At 38.0% G+C, this 18,864-nt stretch overlaps 1 protein-coding gene across 10 annotated transcripts in view; it reads left to right on the top strand.

Moving 5' to 3' along the window:
- Nucleotides 1-18,864, top strand: part of MTMR3 (myotubularin related protein 3) — a 66,703-nt gene that overhangs the window by 22,483 nt on the left and 25,356 nt on the right. For all 10 annotated transcript variants that reach the window (XR_002831791.1, XR_002831792.1, XM_023762950.1 and 7 more), the window contains exons 3-7: nt 380-464; nt 3,355-3,444; nt 3,841-3,957; nt 13,075-13,157; nt 15,175-15,341. Coding sequence is in view for 8 of the 10 variants with exons in the window: in XM_023762950.1 (XP_023618718.1) it covers nt 462-464; nt 3,355-3,444; nt 3,841-3,957; nt 13,075-13,157; nt 15,175-15,341 (460 nt within the window). In the remaining 2 variants the exon portion in view is untranslated. The remainder of the gene's footprint in view (nt 1-379; nt 465-3,354; nt 3,445-3,840; nt 3,958-13,074; nt 13,158-15,174; nt 15,342-18,864) is intronic.

Raw genomic sequence — 18,864 nt, 5'->3', positions numbered from 1 at the left:
GGAGATCCATTTTGAACTTACAGATAAAACATTTTATAATATTACAAGAGTATTGTTTTTGTACTTGCATGTTGGTTTAATTATTATTGCTTTACTATTTTCATCCAAAGCTTATAACATTTTTCATATTACTAGCAACATGAGGAATATGAGCCCGTGCTATTTTTTTTTGCCCAAAATCCAGGAGGATTTTCACAAAGGCATATGGAGTTTGCATTTGACTAGTGAGAATTGGCTGGGTAATATTCAACATGTTCTTGGCTGACTCTGGTCAGGTCTTTGGGTCTGTGTATATGTAGTTCCTTTAATTGGAGTATGGCCAACTGGGGGAAAATTGCTAATTTTGTCCCTCTCCTTCCCCCCATCACCCTTTTTAAAGATCCAGGCATAAAGGAAAGAAAAGCTTTGCCATACATTGAAGAAGGGACGGGGATCTCTCCTCCTAATCTGGGCCTCCTGTCATGGTAAGTAAATAACAAATTAGAAGAAAATTGGAATTGAACTCTATCCTGACAAGTGAACATTAATACATCATAGTTACCCATTTTTGTTGTTGTAAGAAACCATTTCACTTTTCCTATCCCAGAACTCTGCTTGTCTCCTTTCTTTTTTTGTTGTTTACTTAATAGTAATAATTATAGAATATTCTAGTGTATTAAAGCCGTTTCATTTCTATTAGCTTTAATTCTGTGAGTTAAATATTGTCTCCCTTCAGTCAGGTAGTAAATGGAATCAAGACTAAAACCCATGATTCTTGGACTCTAGGTTTCTTCTTCCTTTTTGAGGAAGCAAGATACGAAAACTGTGTGTGTGTGTGTGTGTGTGTGTGTGTGTGTGTGTGTGTGTGTGTGTGTGTAGAAGAATTATGATATGGTCACATATTCTTTATGAATTTACCTATCTGGATAAAAGCAATGCCCTACCTTCCCCATTTTATTTAAGGCAGTATTTTTATCCCAAAAAAGGTGGAGCAGCTCTGCACACCCCTGCCCACACCTTTCACTACCGAGAGCATGGATATTTAATGGACATTTCAGTGACTTGTGGGCCATTTAGGACCCAGGCCAGTCTAGGCAGAAAAGATGCAGCAATGAGTCAGCTACATTTCTGTCAACCCTGAGAATAGGTAAATAGAGCTTTAAGGCTTAAAAAAGAACAGTCCTCTGTAATATTGTCCTGCTTCTACCTTGTGATATTTCCTAGATGCAAACTGTTTCATGCTGGTGCACAAAAAAGGAATTGAAAAGGTCATATTAATTTCAAGCTTCATTAGGGACATGGATGGAAAGTGCTTTTCAAAATTAAAAACGAACTAAAACAGAAAAACTAGTTGTGCAGAAATTCATATTAAAAGGAGGAGAGGTAACTGCTCTCATCTCAAGCTGGGCCCATTTCTTCTTAGTTTATGGGCATAACAATGTATCTTAGACCCAAACACAGATGAACTCTTAATGTTATTTTTCTAGATCATGTTTTATTGGTTTTCCCATAGATTTTAATGAGTTGATAAAGTGTTTTCCTAATATTTATATGGCATATATGCCAGTGCTAATGAATAGCAGATGAGCTTATTAAGGCAGCTCTGTTCTGTACTAAGGTGTCCTTCATTGTATTCCATATAGCTAGCAACAATGTGGCCTTCATCCTGGTGCTGCTGGGTCTCTGCCTTGATTGTACTAAGGTGCCAGCAGTTATACCCACCAATTCTTTTTGCATTGTTAATACAAATGTCAATACAGTGAGAAAAGGCAAATAATGTTTTAGTATTACTGTGAAGGGGATTTTGACCTCATAGAGCCCCTTGAAAGGGTCTCAGAATCTATAGACCTCACTTTGAGAACCACACTAGTTAGAGTTATTATGGTTTTAAGATTAGGAGTGCTCTTCAGTAAAACTTTAAGTTTTATTTATAGGTAAGATTTTGTTTCCCTCTTTGAGGAGGTAGAAAGAATTGTTGGAATTGTGATAAATAGCATATGCAGAAATGTCCGAACACTAGTGATTATAATTATTAGTGCCGTCAGCTGAGCATGATATGGCTTTTGATTTTACAAAGTTTGCTGTGTAAATAAATTGCATCATAATTTATACTCAGACTTTCCATTATATTGCTTTTCTCTCCTATCTTCCTATACCGTAAAGATTCATAACGTAAAAGACTATATTTTAATACAAGTTATAATTAGTTCAAGTGCCATTTAGATTAGAATTTATTGCTGCTTTTTTTTTTAAATTGCCTTAATAGAAATAAATCTATTCTGTAATATAAGACATATTAAACTAGGGATAGTGTTTCACATATGCTTGCCGTTTGAGAAATTTGGTTCTTACGCTTTGCATTTTTAAAAAACTTTCTATTATGGAAATTACACATATAACCAAAGTAGACACAATGGTATAGTGAACCCCCACTTACCCAGTTTCATCAATCATCCCTCATGGACAATCCTGTTTTCATTTATGCCCCATTCATTTCCTCCTTACCTTTCCCCTTCTAATTATTTTGAAACAAATTCCAGTTATCACATCATTTCATTCTTAAATAATTCAGAATGTATCTTTCAAAAATAAGAATTTAAGGTAATAAAAAAAGAACAAAACTACTATATCTTGTTTCTCTTACAGGTAATGTCCTAACAACTTATTACTTCTTATTATAAATGCTCTTAACCTCTTTGATTTTTTTTTATTAAGTTTTTTGTGTGCATCAGTGTGTTTTCTAAGTAGAGGCGCCTAATATATATCAGACGGAATACTTTTGGGGATTAATATTTTTTTAAAAATATATTTTATTGATTTTTTACAGAGAGGAAGGGAGAGGGATAGAGAGTTAGAAACATCGATGAGAGAGAAACATCGACCAGCTGCCTCCTGCACACCTCCTACTGGGGATGTGCCCGCAACCAAGGTACATGCCCTTCACCAGAATCGAACCTGGGACCTTTCAGTTCACAGGCCAACGCTCTATCCACTGAGCCAAACTGGTTAGGCTATTTTTTTCTTGAGTTTTTTGCCTGTTAACTTTTTTTTTTTTTAAATATGTTTTATTGATTTTCTACAGAGAGGAAGGGAGAGGGATAGAGGGTTAGAAACATCGATCAGCCGCCTCCTGCACACCCCCCACTGGGGATGTGCCCGCAACCAAGGTACATGCCCCTGACCAGAATCGAACCCGGGACCCTTGAGTCCGCAGGCCAACGCTCTATCCACTGAGCCAAACCGGTTCTGGCGCCTGTTAACTTTGATCACCACACTCCCATTGTGATTACACTATTAAAACATGGCAGAAAAACCAAATATGGGTGTCTGGGAGTTTTGAAATTATTTAAAGTTTCTTTTTTTTTTTTTTTTCAGGATGAAGAGACTCGGCACAGCCTTGAGTGCATCCAGGCCAATCAGATCTTTCCCAGGAAGCAGCTGATCCGGGAGGATGAGAATCTTCAGGTAATTACAGGCCACTTTTGATTGAAAAGTATTTAGCATCATAGTAATAATGTAGTGAGCTAATGGTTTGAAGTAATGTACTATATCATATATATCTTTTTTCCTAAGCCATGCACATAGTAGAAATGCAGCTGGAAAACATCTTTCCTTTTAGAAGACTTATTTCCTGAGAATTGACTGTTTGAGATGTTCATCTGTGTCATTCCTTCAGAAGTCTAGAATTTGAATAACTAGGTATATTCGAATTATGTGGACATAAACCCAGTCCCTTACCCACTTATGTATTGTGCTCTAAGTTTGAGTAACAGAGGATGTTTCATCATCCATTTATCTGACCTGTGAAGACTTTGATTTACTGCTTCAGAACTTTGAAGGGTTTCTGCTTCCATTTTGAAGGTTCCTTTCCTTGAACTTCATGGAGAAAGCACAGAGTATGTGGGCCGTGCTGAGGATGCCATCATTGCCCTTTCTAATTACAGACTTCATATCAAGTTCAAGGAGTCTCTTGTTAATGTAAGTGATTACCAACTAAAGTAGATGGAGAAGGAAAGTAAAAAAACTGGTTAATGTTCTCAATGAGAGGAGTGTTATACAGGGTTGGGTGTGAAAACACTGTACTCTGCTTTTCTCTCAGTTTGGCACCCAGGTGACACTAGGTTAGCAAGCAGTTGTAATGCTTGATTTAAAATGATACCCGTAGTTGTCAGCTGAGGTGTCCATTGTTTAGTATTACTGAATTGATTTGCCCTAAGTAATGCTGTATCATTAAGTTTTATAAAGGTGCAAAGGCTGTATAGACGTTCATTCTTCAACCTTTAATAGTTAACTACTGCCTCAGTTGAGATAATTTCCTGGATCCTAATGTCAAATGATGAGATGTACTTTGAGCTCAGTGTAGACTATCATAGGATGAAATTAGTCTAATGGCTGCATAGTGGTATAAGTATAAATCTTAAATACAATGTTCAGTTGTTTACTGGACTATGTATTCCTGAAGAAAAGGAAGGCTCTCAATCCATAGAGTGCATTTATCCGTTTTAGTTATGAGGGTACTCTGAGTGAACTGGTTCTTCCAGTCACTGCCATTATTAATAGTTTTCAATTAATGTGCCTTTCACCACAAAGGCACAAAAATTTGTGTACTCCCACCAATGAATGCCTTCTTCTTTCTTCATTTGCCAGCATTGTGCCTTTCTGCACTTCGGTTCTAGCACAGAGAAGTGTATTATGACATCATTCAGATCGTGTGTTTTGAGGATCATTTGGGATTCTTTGATATCTGTCACTTAAGTTTATTTTTTTCATTGATTCAAAAGTTACCCAACTCCTTCATCATATTCTCTTTTTTTTGGTCAAAAGACTCAAATGGCTGCCATTTTCTTTATAGTCGGCATTTATTATTTATGTAGACTTTGTTATTATTCTTTGTAGTTAAGCTTTTATATCCAGGAGCCATTGTGGCCTGAATTCCTTCTGGCTTCTAGATTTGGTCTACTATCATAGCTGTTACTTAAGATTTCTGTTCATCAGCTATTAATACACATTGGATTCATCAAGGAAAGAGGCATGCTGTGCTTTCATACCATATTGCACTGTGTTCAGGAGGGTCCATTTGGAATGCATAGTTGTCATAGGAGGGGACAGGATAGAAACTTTAAAATTCCAGCAACCAGAAATTCCCCACCAGTTACTGTGAAAGTAATGACAGTAATATAGTAGTCCCCCACCTTTTGCATTTTTGCTTTCTGCAGTTCCAGTTAGCCATGGTCAACTGTGGTCTGAAAAGAGTAAATGGAAAATTCCAGAAATAAACAATTCATATGTTTTGCCTGGCTGGAGTGGCTCAGTTGGTTGAGCTTCGTCCTGTGCACCAAAAGGTTGATGGTTCGATTCCCAGTCAGGGCACATACCTGAGTTTCAGGTTCCATCCCCGGTCAGGGCATGTACAAATGTACAAAAGGCAACGGATATCTATCCCTCCCCTCCCCTTCCTTTCCCTCCCCTCCCCTTCCTTTCCCTCCCCTCCCTTCCCCCTTTCCTCTTCCTTCTCCCTTCTCCTCTTCTCTCTAAGCATGTCCTCGGGTAAAGATGAAAAACAACAACAATTCTTAAGTTTTTAGTTGCACACCATTCTGAGCAGTGTGATAAAATCTTATGCCATCCTAGATGGCCCCAGAGTGCAAGAGTAGTGATGCTGGCAATTGGGATATGCCAAAGAGAAGCCATAAAGTGCTTCCTTTAAGTGAAGAGGTATGTACAATAGTCCCCCCTTATCTATGGGGAATATATGCCAAGGTCCCCATTGGATGCCTGAAATTTTGAATAGCACTGAACCTGGTATATATGTACTGTGTTTTTCCTATTCATACATACTTATGATAAAGTTTAATTTATAAATTAGGCACAGTAAGAGATTAACACTTGGAGTGCGGGTGAATTTCCGCCAAAATATAAGATGGCTCTGTCTTTTGGTTTTGTTCCATCCACCAAAAGGATAGTCCCTCCTTATCTATGGGGAATATATGCCAAGGTCCCCATTGGATGCCTGAAATTTTGAATAGCACTGAACCTGGTATATATGTACTGTGTTTTTCCTATTCATACATACTTATGATAAAGTTTAACTTATAAATTAGGCACAGTAAGAGATTAACAATAACTAATAATAAAATAGAACAATTATAACAATATATGGTAATAAATTGGGGCCATTATTAAGTTAAATAAGGGTTACTCGAATACGAGCACTGGAATACTGCAACAGTTGATAACCAAGACAGCTACTAAGTGACTAATGGGCAGGTACCACACAGCATGGATATGCTGGACAAAGGGCAGCTCACGTCCTGGGTGGGATGGAACAGGATAGCACAAGATTTCATGACAATACTCAGAATGGCATGTGATTGAAAACTTATGAATTGTTTATTTCTATAATTTTTCATTTCATATTTTTGGACCACGGTTGACCCATGGGTAATTGATTTCACAGAAAGCAAAACTGCCAATAAGGAGGGGGTAGAAACTAGTGTGTGTATAGGAAAAAGTCATAGTATACATAGGATTCGGTTCTATCTATAGATTCAGGTATCCAGTGGGGGGTGTTTTAGAACATATCCCCCACAGATAAGGGGAGACTACTGTAGTAAGTAGAATTGTTCAAATTAATTTTGTGTTAAATGGCTGGAATCAATGAAATTCTACTTAAATTGCATGTGGGGATGATACAGTTGCATATCATTGCGTTTTTCCATTCAGTCCCCTATTTCTCAGGTTGTTGGTTTATGGCCAAGTATTTTAGGGACTATTTTTAGATCTATTCTGGAATAGGGTCTATTGGAGAGAGAGCATGGATTTGATCATATCGTTCACCAGCCTCAAGCCTTTCAGTATTTCTTTATTGCTTTTAAGATGGAATTACTTAGCATGATCTCAGGGTATTTGGTACTTGGTCCCTGCCAGCTTTTCTGTCTGTTTCCGTCTTTTCTCCCTTCTCCCCTTGGTGTTAATAAAATGGGTATATCCTCCTTGGACTATTCAGCCATAATCTCACACTCCGAGTTCTCTCTCTTCTCTCCTGCCCAGGGAACTCTTTTTCATCTTTCAAAACCCAAATCAGGTGATAACTTCTGTGATGTCTTTCTCAGTCCCAGTTCCTCCCTGGCAGTTTATTACACTCCTGGCTGCTCTTCTGTGTCTTGACCACACCTTTACAACATTTACCGGATATGCTGAAGTTTTTTGGTTATTCATCTTTGTGTCTTCAGAATCCAGCATATCTCCTGGTACCATGGTATTCAGTAAATATAGTAGTGGGCAAAAGTAGGTTTACAAATAAATAAGTAATGATATAATAATAAACTGTTCTGTGTACTGAAAACTGTAAACGTACTTTGCCCACCCCTGTATTATGTGAATTAAAGTTAATATGGGCGTGAAATGGCTATTAGACCATTTTAAAACCCTTTGTAGATTTAAAGCTCATTTTAAAACAACGTATCTGTGTGATAGGCCCATGTCAATGTCTCTAAGGGTAGCTGTATAAGTGGGTTGTTTATTGTAAATGTTGGTCCCTCTTTGTGACTGAAAGATATGCTTAAGAAATTTACCAATGTACGTACTTTTGACCTATTTTCTCACCTAAAAGTGTTTTCTCAGATAGCATTATAACCCTCTAGGCATAGAGCCTGCATGTGACTTAGAAAGCCCAATATAATGGCTGTCGAGAAAAATGATTGTGCAGAAATATTTTGGTATTGCAGTGACTTTAAATATTTCAGATAGAAGGAGACTATGACTTCTCCATACAAATAAATTACTTGCATCACAGCTAGGGCTAAGGTTCCTAAAACCTGTGATTACTCCAAGAAACAGTGGCTCCTCCTGCTAGGTACTGGATGGAGACTAGAGAGTTGGGGTTGCCGCACCCTCCCTCCTTTTCTTTCTCCCTCAGCAGATAAATATTTCAATAAAATATGTGAGATCAAGAGACTCCCTTTGAAGGATATTCAAACACATTTCAACCGTCAAAGCCCAAAATGTGCCAGTATATATTGTGGCAGGCCCCAGTTTGCATCATTTTGTATGTTTTTAAATCAATATATTTAGTACTTTAGAAAATAATTTACTATCAGGTTTTAAATAGCAACCTGATATTATATATTCTTAAAAAAGTGTTTTTTTGGTAAAAATTAGTATACAAGATTACATATATATCAGCTGTACAACATTATAATTTGATATTTGTATACACCACACCACTGTAAATCTAGTTACTATTCATCACATACATTCTTTAATTTCACACATTGAGTGAAAGTCTGTAGACTTAGATGCCAAAAGTATTGTGTACTGTAATTCACACACATTCACTGGATATCAAGTTTTAAATTTCTAGGGTAAAGAACCTCGGTAGTAGAGTTCATTGGTAGCATTTAAGGTATGAATTGCCCCCATTCTGTGCTTTGCCCAAACCATATTTTTACTTATGTACGAATATATTTCTTTGATGCTCAGCTAATTTATAAACAAAAAAGTGTTCAAGTGGAATTCATGAAAGTCTAAAACAATTTTTGTGTAATTCAATAGACTGCCTCTCAATCTACTGCTTCTGAAGTCCCAGTAAGTAGCATGAGGAAACCTGGGCGATTTTTGCACATGTGCCTGGAGCAAATTGGTTTTGAATGTCAGATGCTCACCTTGCAAGTCAGCAAAATGTGTCTATTCTGCATGAGTCCCTTCCCTCTTACTAGACAATGTTCTAGTGGTACCCTATAATGAGAACAATTTGTGGGGTGAGGAAAAAGCCCCACAGCTTATACATGAGCTCATGGAATTGTGACCTTCAAAAAATGAAAACCGAATTTCAACTAGAAATTTTTGGAAAATCAACATTAGTATCTAAAAGGACATTAGAATTTCTGTTTCTAGGATGTCCTGTTAATGCTTCTAAGGAAAAAGGTGGAAGTGTAGCAGCTGGAAACACCTTTCTTAGCATTTTTTTCACATTTTTAATTGTCTGACTGTAGTACATCAAAAATCTTTCTTCTCCAAACATCAAGAAGAGGTTATTATTAACACTGAATACACTTTGGCCTTAGCATTCATATGTCAGCAGAGGCATCTGGCACCAGTGCTGGAAGAGTAGCTTATGAATATCAAAGGAGAGCAATAAAAAGTTTATGTCTTTAGCCTGTGACAGTCTTCTTTTTAGAACTGGTTTTTAAAGGATAAGATTTAGTGCCCAGATATTCCAGTTTATTACAGATTTTAGGTTTAGAATCATAGCTTTATTTTCACTTAGTTACTATCATTTTTACTTCAAATGTACATACAAGATTAGTACTTCCCATTCAGGCTATAAAGGGGGCATTTGTTTTTAAAAGGTAGGAACTATCCCGCTTTTCAATTCTGGTGCTCAAACAGCACACATGTGCATGTGAGTGCGCACACATCCCCGAATGGGGCAGTACTGTGGAGCTTCAATACCTGTGCATGTCTATTAAGTCTTTAATTGCTGCTCTTCTGCTTTGGATTGATGCTCTTATGAGTTTTGGTGTTCATGTTGTAACTTCTGGCCTTTTGAGAAATCGATTAACAGCACTTTGTGTGTTTGATGCATTGTTTTGAGCATGAGTTTGGTGAAATTCCTAAGAGGAAGAGCACTGTAAAGGGAGATAGAATTACCAAGCTAGACGATAGAAGAAAAAATAACAAAAAGAAAATTAATTGCTCTAAAACATTTGAATCAGTGAGCTAGAGAGGATTTGAATGTGACTTTAGATTTCTGGCTACTCTTCCATGGGTAAAATTGCCTCTAAGGAATCTTGGTTTAGATTCTGTTTTCCTCTTGAAGACCCCTGAGGGAGAGGCCTTAATTGAGAAAGAAGAAACGAAAGTAGAGCGCATACAGAAGTGAAGTGCAGTCTTAAAGGAAGAAACGCACATCATATACATAATGAAAGGAGCCTGGACTGGAGGACTGACATGGATTACTGTCCTGAGTTGGTCACTAGCTTATCGTGTAGCGGCTAATCTTCCTGGGCTGTAAAATGGTCTGGCTCTTGAATCTGTAATTGTTTGCCTATGAGATTGGTTATTGGGTATGTTTAGTTACAGAAATGGTAAGAGATCCTCTTCATATGTGAGGAAAGTTGAGAAAGCTAAAGCAATGGCGTGGGCCTTAAAAAATGCAGAGAAACTTAGTATGTTTTGGTTGGAGAAATGAAGAGGAAAAGAAGGCCAGTTCTATCTTTTTAGAAGAGGAAGCACTCTGTGGAAGGAACAGTGAAGACGGGAATATTGAGGTAGAAGTAGAAGAAAAAAGGAAGATGTTCATTTGATATAAAATCAGGTATTTTTCTTCTGTATGTTCCTGTTCCTGCTGCATATTAAACTTCAGTGCATGTAACAATCTGCATGAGTCTTGAAATCTGCTGTTTTATAGATCTACGACTTGAGTACGTGTGGTATACACTGGTGTTTCTAGTATCTGCATATTAGCAACCAACATCTTTGTTCTTTAAATTTGTCATGTTAAAATACATGAACATCTGTATATCAAATGCGTTTTAGGGAGCAGTTTTTACATGCGCTGACATGTTTCATCGTTTTATTCTGGAAGTCTGGGCATAGGCCCTTGTGCTCTGGTCCAGTGGGAGGGATGTAAAACTTACCTGTTCGTGGTAGCTGAGTAGCACAGGCTGGTGTCCACTCTCTCCAGCAACTGCTAAGAGCATTAATTGGTTTAATCTAAGGGGCCCTGAGGTGCAGGTAAGTGCTGAGATCACAGCCTCTGCACTTGGATGTGTAAAGCTCACTCAGGGCACTCCAGGCTCTTCTCATTCCCTTCCCATTCCTGTACCTGGAATTCCTAAGTTGTGACTATCTGAGGTTCAGAAAGCAGAGACTAGTGGCATATAGGAAGGGGGTAAGCTCATCTAAGGAAGTCTGGAAGCAGGCAAAATTTTAGTTGGTAAAATTTTCGAAGATTGAGATTAGAACTCGGGCCTCTTCATGATCTCACTTACATTTGGAATCTAATGAACAAAATAACGAACAAAATAGATCCAGAAACATTGAAGCATGCAGCAGACTAACGGATTTCAGAGGGAAGGGGGGGGGGTGTATTTCAGAGAGCAGGTGTTGGGAAGAGATTAACCAAAGAATTTATATGCATATATGCATAACCCATGGACAGACAGACAGTAGTGTGGTGAAGGCCTGGGGGAGTGGGATAGAGGGGTCAATGTGGGGGGAAAAGAGGGGACATCAGTAATATTTGAAATAACTCAGGCCTCTTAATTGTCAGTCTTGCAGCCACTTTTGTTTTTCTTTGGGGGCTGAGGGGGCTTTTCAAGCCGTCGAAGGGGACCTGGGGTGCAGGTAACTGCTGAGATTGCAGCCTCTCCACTTGGGTTTGTAAAGCTCACTCACTGCAAAGGGAGGAGGGAGGAGGTTACCTACAGAAAGGAAAACAATAGAGAGTCTGTTACAGAGTACTGTCCTGAGAATGAATCAGAGTTCTCCTCTTAATCTCATATTCCTCCTTCGCAGTTTATTCTTACTAATACATTGTTATTATTGTTTTCCTTCTTAGATGTACAGGTCTTGAAAGAATTTTTAGCTATATCAGCTCCAGTTTCTCACAGCACCTTGGGGTTAAGGACTTAAAAAACCGAGGGCCAGTGCTGCTTTTTTTCTCAGAACAAAGGCAAGATTTCACAGTCTTTCTCTTACTCCCAGTCCTATTACAAGTATAAGCAAAATTTGCAGATTATAGACTTAGAACTAAGCAAGAAGGCCCTGGTCTTGAGTAGATACTCCCAGCCAGTATAAATTATTACTATCTGAATATTATTATTTTGCTTTGTTCTTTTTTTTTAAATCCCTGCCCCAGTTTCTGTTTCTTGGTCCTAGACATCCAGCATGGGGCTTTTTTTTGGATCCCCACATCCTTGTTCTAAGAGTTCTCTGCTGACTTTGGCAACTGCATGGTAGGACAGGGTTTCCGAAAAGGCTCAGCTAACATGAGGGCCACCTTATGCAGCCAGCATTCCCTTGTTTCTGTCTGTGTTGAAGAAGACTGCCTCCCTCTTCTATGCTAAACACGAATTGTTTGAAGGCTACTTGCAACTCCCATGGCCATGTTTTGGCTAGCATGATACAGTGTAAGAGGCAGTGGTCTAACCTTTTCCAAGGAGCAAGAGTATCCACTAGGCTTTATCAGGCTTTCTATAGAAGTTTTGAAAATTGCTTTTTGAAGCCAGGGATTGAGTCAGGATGAGTGGAGGGAGAGGGGGAGGAGTCTCATGTCAACTTGAGGATTTGTCACCCTGTTTATATGCTTTCCCATCTTGTATCCCTTCTTTTGCTTTTTACTGTTGTATTTACTCCTGTGTTCATTCAGTAGAGTCTGCTGACCTGATTGGCAGGAAGAAAATCATTCTAACTTGCTCATATCTCAAGTCCCACTTGGCAACAGGGCTCCTCAACTGGTCTTTTAAAACAAATTAGACCTCGCTAGTTTTAGGACCTTTGCCCACTGTGTGGTCTGCTCCTTCCTCCTTGATAGCAATAAGCCCTTTTACTGAGCAGAAAGCCTGGCCAGCATCTACTGCCCTGTCATCTTTTCTTTGCAACCTGCAGGCAGTTTAGACTTGTCTTTTTCAGGATGCTTCTTTGCTGACACGAAGCCACAAGCTCACTTTATGATTTGGGGCAAAGGACAAGTGTAGTCCCACCAGCACTTGGATCTACAGTTCTTTTCTGTAAACAAGACAGGATTACTATTATGGTTCCCTTCAGCTTCTGTGTCATTACAAATCACAGCTGGCTATAGCTTCTCAAGAAGTACTGAGTGCTGAGCTTGCGAGATGACTTATTTCCCCGTTCTTCCAGAGGTGGTGTCTCCTCTTCCTGACTTGTGTTTTTGATTTAGAGATAGAGCAGGGGGAACCCTAATTCACCCCGTAGTAAAGCACGTGAGTACTAGTGACCCATATAAGTGTGCAGTTCTGTTTGCTCCTTTCCCTTGTGGAGCTTCCTATTCACTCTTGTTGGACACATTGAAGAACTGCAGGGTCGGTCAGTGCCTTTTTACTAAGGGGACTTTATCTCTTTTAATTGCAGGTTCCATTACAGCTTATAGAAAGTGTTGAATGCCGAGATATATTTCAGCTTCATTTGACTTGCAAAGACTGCAAAGTTATCAGGTATGTGGCGTGTTTATGCTGCTGTTTAGTGTGGAAAAGACGTTTTAGAGAATGGATTCATGGTTTGTTAACAGAAAAAGAGCTTTTGAGGATCAGCCTTGTGGGAATATTTTTCTGAGTAGTTACTGTCTGAAATATTTTAGGTTACTTTGCTATTTGAAAGGTATTTTTAAATTTATTGGGAAATATTTTCAAATTTACAAAAAATGCAAAAATAAAAATAGTACAAAGAACACCTGTATTGTTAACATTTTACCCCATTTGCTCTATCGTTTGCAGGGGCCTTGTGTGTGTGTGTGTGTGTGTGTGTGTGTGTGTGTGAGAGAGAGAGAGAGAGAGAGAGAGATATTCTTGAGAGAGAGAGAGAGAGAGAGATATTCTTTACTGAACAATTTGAAAGTAAGTTAATATAATCATAGCTCTTCACCTTGTAATACTTTCATGTGCTTTCCTAAGAATAGGGATTTTTTTTTTTATATAATCACAGTATCATTATCAACTTCACTATTTTACACTTATAATACTTTTATCCAATCTACAATTCATATTCCAAATTTGTTAGTTGACATAATAATGCCCTTTACAGCATTGCCCCTACCCCACCTAGCTCAGAACAGGATCCAGTCAAGGTCAGGTACTACATTTAGCTGGCATGATTCTATAGCCTTCTTTAACCTGGAATGTTTCTCACCACCTTTGTCTTTATGGCATTTTTTTTTCTTTATGACATTTTGAAGAGTACTGTCTTTTAATAGACTGTTTCTTATTTTGTCTGTCCAGTGTTTCCTCATGATTAAATTGAGGTTGTACATTCTCAGCTGTTACACTATACCCATGAGGTTGTGTCCTTTTCAGGGTATTGTATTACGTCTGGAGGCAAACAGTATCCATCTGTCCCTTATTGGTGATGTTAATTTTGATCACTCTATTAAGGTGTCACCATAATTTCTAAACTTTCTCCCTTGCAACTAATAAATAATCTAAGGGAGGCACTGTAAGACAATGCAGATTCTTGTTTCTCACCAAATTTCTCCAAAGATTTAGCATCCAATAATGTTTTTATCTGATTTAATCTTTACTATAATGGTTGCAAAATGATGCCTGAAATACCTTTTTAAATTTAGTAGCTCTGCAAGTTTTAAATTCCCCAAGTTTTTACTTTTCCTCTTTGACCTGTTCTGAAGTGCCAGTAAACATTGTGTGCTGGCATGTTGATGAGCCACATTGATTGGGACAAGGGAGAGGTTTAATTGACCTTTTTGGTTTTAAGGTAAATATGTATAGTTGCTTTTTCCCCATTGAGATTTGGCTTGCTTTTGATAGATACTGGCTATAACTCACAGTTTAAAAAGATTGCTTATTAGTTGCTCGATTTTAAACACTGCATCTGAAAAGGTAAAGTATGTCTACACTGATTATTTTAACCTTAGTTATATATTCTGAAAGTTGCAATTGATAATAAAATTTTGTTCCCTACATGGTAATAGCTGAATACTGTAATGTAATTTATCTTATTTTGGATATAAAGTTGCTGATTTATTCTAATTGCTAAATAGACAAATTTTGAAATTATTCCCTAAGTGGCAAAAAGTATGGCTGTGATTTGAGCTCAGCCTAACATGTCATAACAAAACAAAAGGACTTCTCTAAACGTATTTCTTGGGAGGGACAACTGTAAGCTTTGATGGAAGAAATAGAATGAAATTCCACTCATGGAAGAGAATAACTGCCATTTTACTTTAATAATTGACAATCAGTCTCAGAAGAGATTTCATTAGTCTAACAACATAAGTTTCCCATATGTCCAGTTTTCTTCTTTTTGACATTTTACACCATTGGCTAAAATTTGTTGGCCTATTTTTATTATAAATGATAAACATGTGAATGACCACTTCTAACGATTTTTTGACTGTAGTTATCACCTCATCATGAGTAGGCACTCTTAAAATGTGGCTTTTCTTAGGTTTTATTGTTATCTGTCTTCTGATTACATCTGTACTTGTTTCGCTTTACAAAGGTGTCAGTTTTCAACTTTTGAGCAATGTCAAGAGTGGCTTAAGAGGCTGAACAATGCAATCCGACCACCTGCTAAAATAGAAGATCTCTTCTCATTTGCATATCATGCTTGGTGCATGGAGGTTTATGCCAGTGAAAAAGAGCAACACGGAGACCTGTGCAGACCAGGTAGGTCTTTCTAAAATATGCCAATAGTGGCTTTACGAACTGCTACTGAGGTACCCTAACATGAAACGGGACCCCTAAGCACTCATATTGTCAGTCAGTGTATATTTTATGCAGCACTTAGCATGTGCCCATCATTCTTATAAGCTGAGTAGAACACGTTTCCTGCCTTTCAGGGGAAGGAAAGAACACAAGATTTGGCATCACAATCTAGGCTTAAAAACCAACTGTATAGTAAGATTTGATGGGTGGTCTGGAAGCCTAGTAGAAAGGAGCCAGGAGGATTGTATACAGGTCTGGGAAGACTTCACGTTAGTAGTGGCTTTTGAGTAGGCTTTGAAGGTCGGGTGAGAGTTCATTGATTAGAGAATGGGGAAAAGAATGATAGAGCACGTAGCATGAGCAAAGGTATAGAAGTGTGAGATTAGGCCATATAATAGTGGAATATAAAAAGGTCTTTCACTGTCTTTGAATTTTCAAGCCATAGGTTACTATTGTCACCCTTTCATCCCAAGATGATGAAACAGAGGTCCAGAGGCCAGGTGACTTCCTTCAGGACAGAGAGGCTGAGTCTGTGCTGAAACCCAGGCTTCCTGACTCCTCATTAAATCTTTGTCGCATTTACTATCTTTCTCCCTCAGAAATGGCTTTGACTAAGTTCATGTTATTTCTCCATATAGTTGTCTGTGAACTTTATGTTGCTATAAATATAACTTTTCTGGTCCAACATGAAGTCTTTACTGTATCCAGTTTGGGAGCAAAGTCTTGAATTCCTAAGTGGTACAGAATTGTGAGCTTTCTTCCAATAAAGTTTATTCTTGGGATTTTTTTTCTCTTTAAACCTCAGTTTTTAATCCTGAATCTTCAGTCTTAACAATTCTGCCCTGGCTCATTTTAAACATTTGAGGCTAATCTAGCTATGTGTATTGTTTTGTTTTTGATTCATTCACTGGTTGAAGTTTTTGGTTTATATTCTTGTTTAAATAAAATATAATAACACACATAAGCATCATCTTATTTTTAAAGATGCTTTGATTTTTTGTTTGGCCCCTCTGATCTGATCAAACAGGCAGGATAGGCTGGTATTTTTGTTTTGGGAGCTAAAGATGAAACTCGGAGACAATGGCTGTTGCCGAAACTCAGAGACAATGGCTGTTGCCAAGTCCCACTGGTAGGTACTGACAGCGCTAGAACTTAAACCCAGTTCTCAGCTATTGAGAACTGACTATGTGGGGTGCTGTGGATACAGATGAAAAACAGGCCCTGCCCTTGTTGAGCCTAAAGGAAAGCCTCAGGAATTTAAGCTTCCCAGAAGCCTGGTCAAGGCCAGTGCAATCCAAAGTCAGTAGCAAGAGACCACACCAGCCTTGGAGGTTATGAGAACGTGCTTTTAAACTGTCTCACTTTACTCCCTCATCCATTGCATCCCTCTTTTTCTTTTTCCTTCTTTATTGAGATACCATTGTATTATTATTTTTGTTTTGTTTCTTTATTTCTGGTTCTTTTCAAGTTTTTGTTAAAGGTAAAGTTTATACATAATGAAATGCACAAATCTTATGTGTACATTTGATTTAAGACTCTTAACTCCAAAGGCATTCCCCTAGTTTTGGATTGGCAGCATTTAGTTAACAAACCTAGCTTTCTCCTTCCTGAAACTGAAATTTTCTCATATTTTTAGATGATTTCTTATTCCCTTGATAATTTTATTCTTTTGAACCTGAGCCAACTCTTAAGACATTCCTAAGATATGCCAGGTCAGAACTTCACTGTCGTCTTTTAATGATGGATGGCTTTGTCCTGAGCTGGGATGTCTTTGGTCCTCAGGTCCTTCCTTTCTGATGTTATTTCGTGTTCTTTGACCACCAGTCCTTACAGATGTCCATGGTGTCCTCTGTCTTTCATGGATTTGTGATGGATAGAGGCATTTGGTGGGTAAAGTACTAGACTTAGGAATTAGAAAAACTGATATCAAATCCGTACTCTACTATTTAATTAAAAAAAAATACTGGGTAAGCCATTTTTATCCTCTCTGTACTTTAGTTCCCTTTGTTCTTCAAACTGGGAACTTCTTGTTCTTCCTGCCCAAGCTGTTCTGGGTATCCTGAAGATCAAATTGGTTATGCTAGAGCTCAATTCAGTAAATGTTTGTGTATCTCCTATGTGCCATGCTTGTAAAAACATTTTGGAAATTATGAATATACAAGGTGATGTGGTGCTGTTGTAACTGTTTTGAACTTCTCTATAAGTAAAAGGTTGTATTTTGTTTCTTCCCAGTATATACAGTCCACATGGAAGTTATAACCATTGAACAACACTGGCCAGGGCCCGTTTAGTATTCTTGATGGTCACTGTTCCATGCAATTTGTAGACAAATGGCACCCCAATTCAGATAGCTTTTTTCCTATTTGGAAGTCCATATCACTTCCAAAATAATAGATTCAGCTGATTATTTCTTCCTGCATTTCTGAGCCTGGTCTTTTTATAGCTTTCCTTCAGGAAACATATAATGCCTAGTTTAGTTTAAGCTCAAGAAAAGCAGTTTAAATGGGAAGTAGTTTTATAGAATTGTTCTTCAAGTAATTGCTGTTTCCTATTTTGAAGCTTTTCTCCCAGGGAGAGCAAAGCTTTATACTTTGATCATCAAAGCAGTCCTATGCTTCTTTTGTGCTTTTATTATTGTAGGCTCTCCTGCTTAATGATTTTTTAATAAAATTACTGCCTTAGGACTCTGAGTTTTAAAGGAAGAAAGTTATTTCAGATTTAATGACTTTTATATTCATTTCATTAATGCCTTTGTTTCTCATTGTCTTAAGGAAGAGAAAGCCAAATGCAGTAGGGCATGTGCAGATGGGTTACACATGTTTGGGTGGATATTCTTACAAATGCTTAGCACTTTACTTGGTAGTATGGTGTTTCCTGAGATTCCTGGGTACTGGCAGTTATAGTTCTGTTTTCTTTTATCTGTAATTCTTTATAAGGCTCTGAAAATTGAATGATTTTTCTTATTTTATTTGGTGGCTTGAACTGATCTGAAACTATTTGTTGCTTTATTTATCTCAGTATGAATTATCTATGCATTTCATTGTAGAAATACTAATGTTTGATTAAGTAGACCTTGTTTAGAGTGTTAATATTATATGTGTCATTTTAAAATCCAGAAATTTCTCAAGTTCTGAAATCTGGCCCAAAGGGTTTTTTTCTTTCTTTTTTGTTTTTTAATGTTTTTATTGATTTCAGAGAGAGGAAGGGAGAGGGAGAGATAGAAACATCAATGATGAGAGATAATCATTGATCAGCTGCCTCCCACACACCCCCTACTTGGGATTGAGCCTGCAACCCGGGCATGTGCCCTTACCAGGAATAGAGCTGTGGCCTCCTGGTTCAGGGGTTGATGCTCAACCACTGAGCCACACTGGCCAGGCCTGGCCCAAAGGGTTTCTGATGAGTTGTAGATCTATGTTACTATTTTTGGTGAACCGTTGATGTCATTTCTTATGCATACCATCTCTCTGAGTGTGGAAGTAGG

The sequence above is a fragment of the Myotis lucifugus genome, unplaced genomic scaffold, assembly GCF_000147115.1.
Source record: "Myotis lucifugus unplaced genomic scaffold, Myoluc2.0 scaffold_269, whole genome shotgun sequence".
Classification (NCBI taxonomy): Eukaryota; Metazoa; Chordata; class Mammalia; order Chiroptera; family Vespertilionidae; genus Myotis; species Myotis lucifugus.
This window is presented reverse-complemented; position numbering and strand designations above follow the sequence as displayed.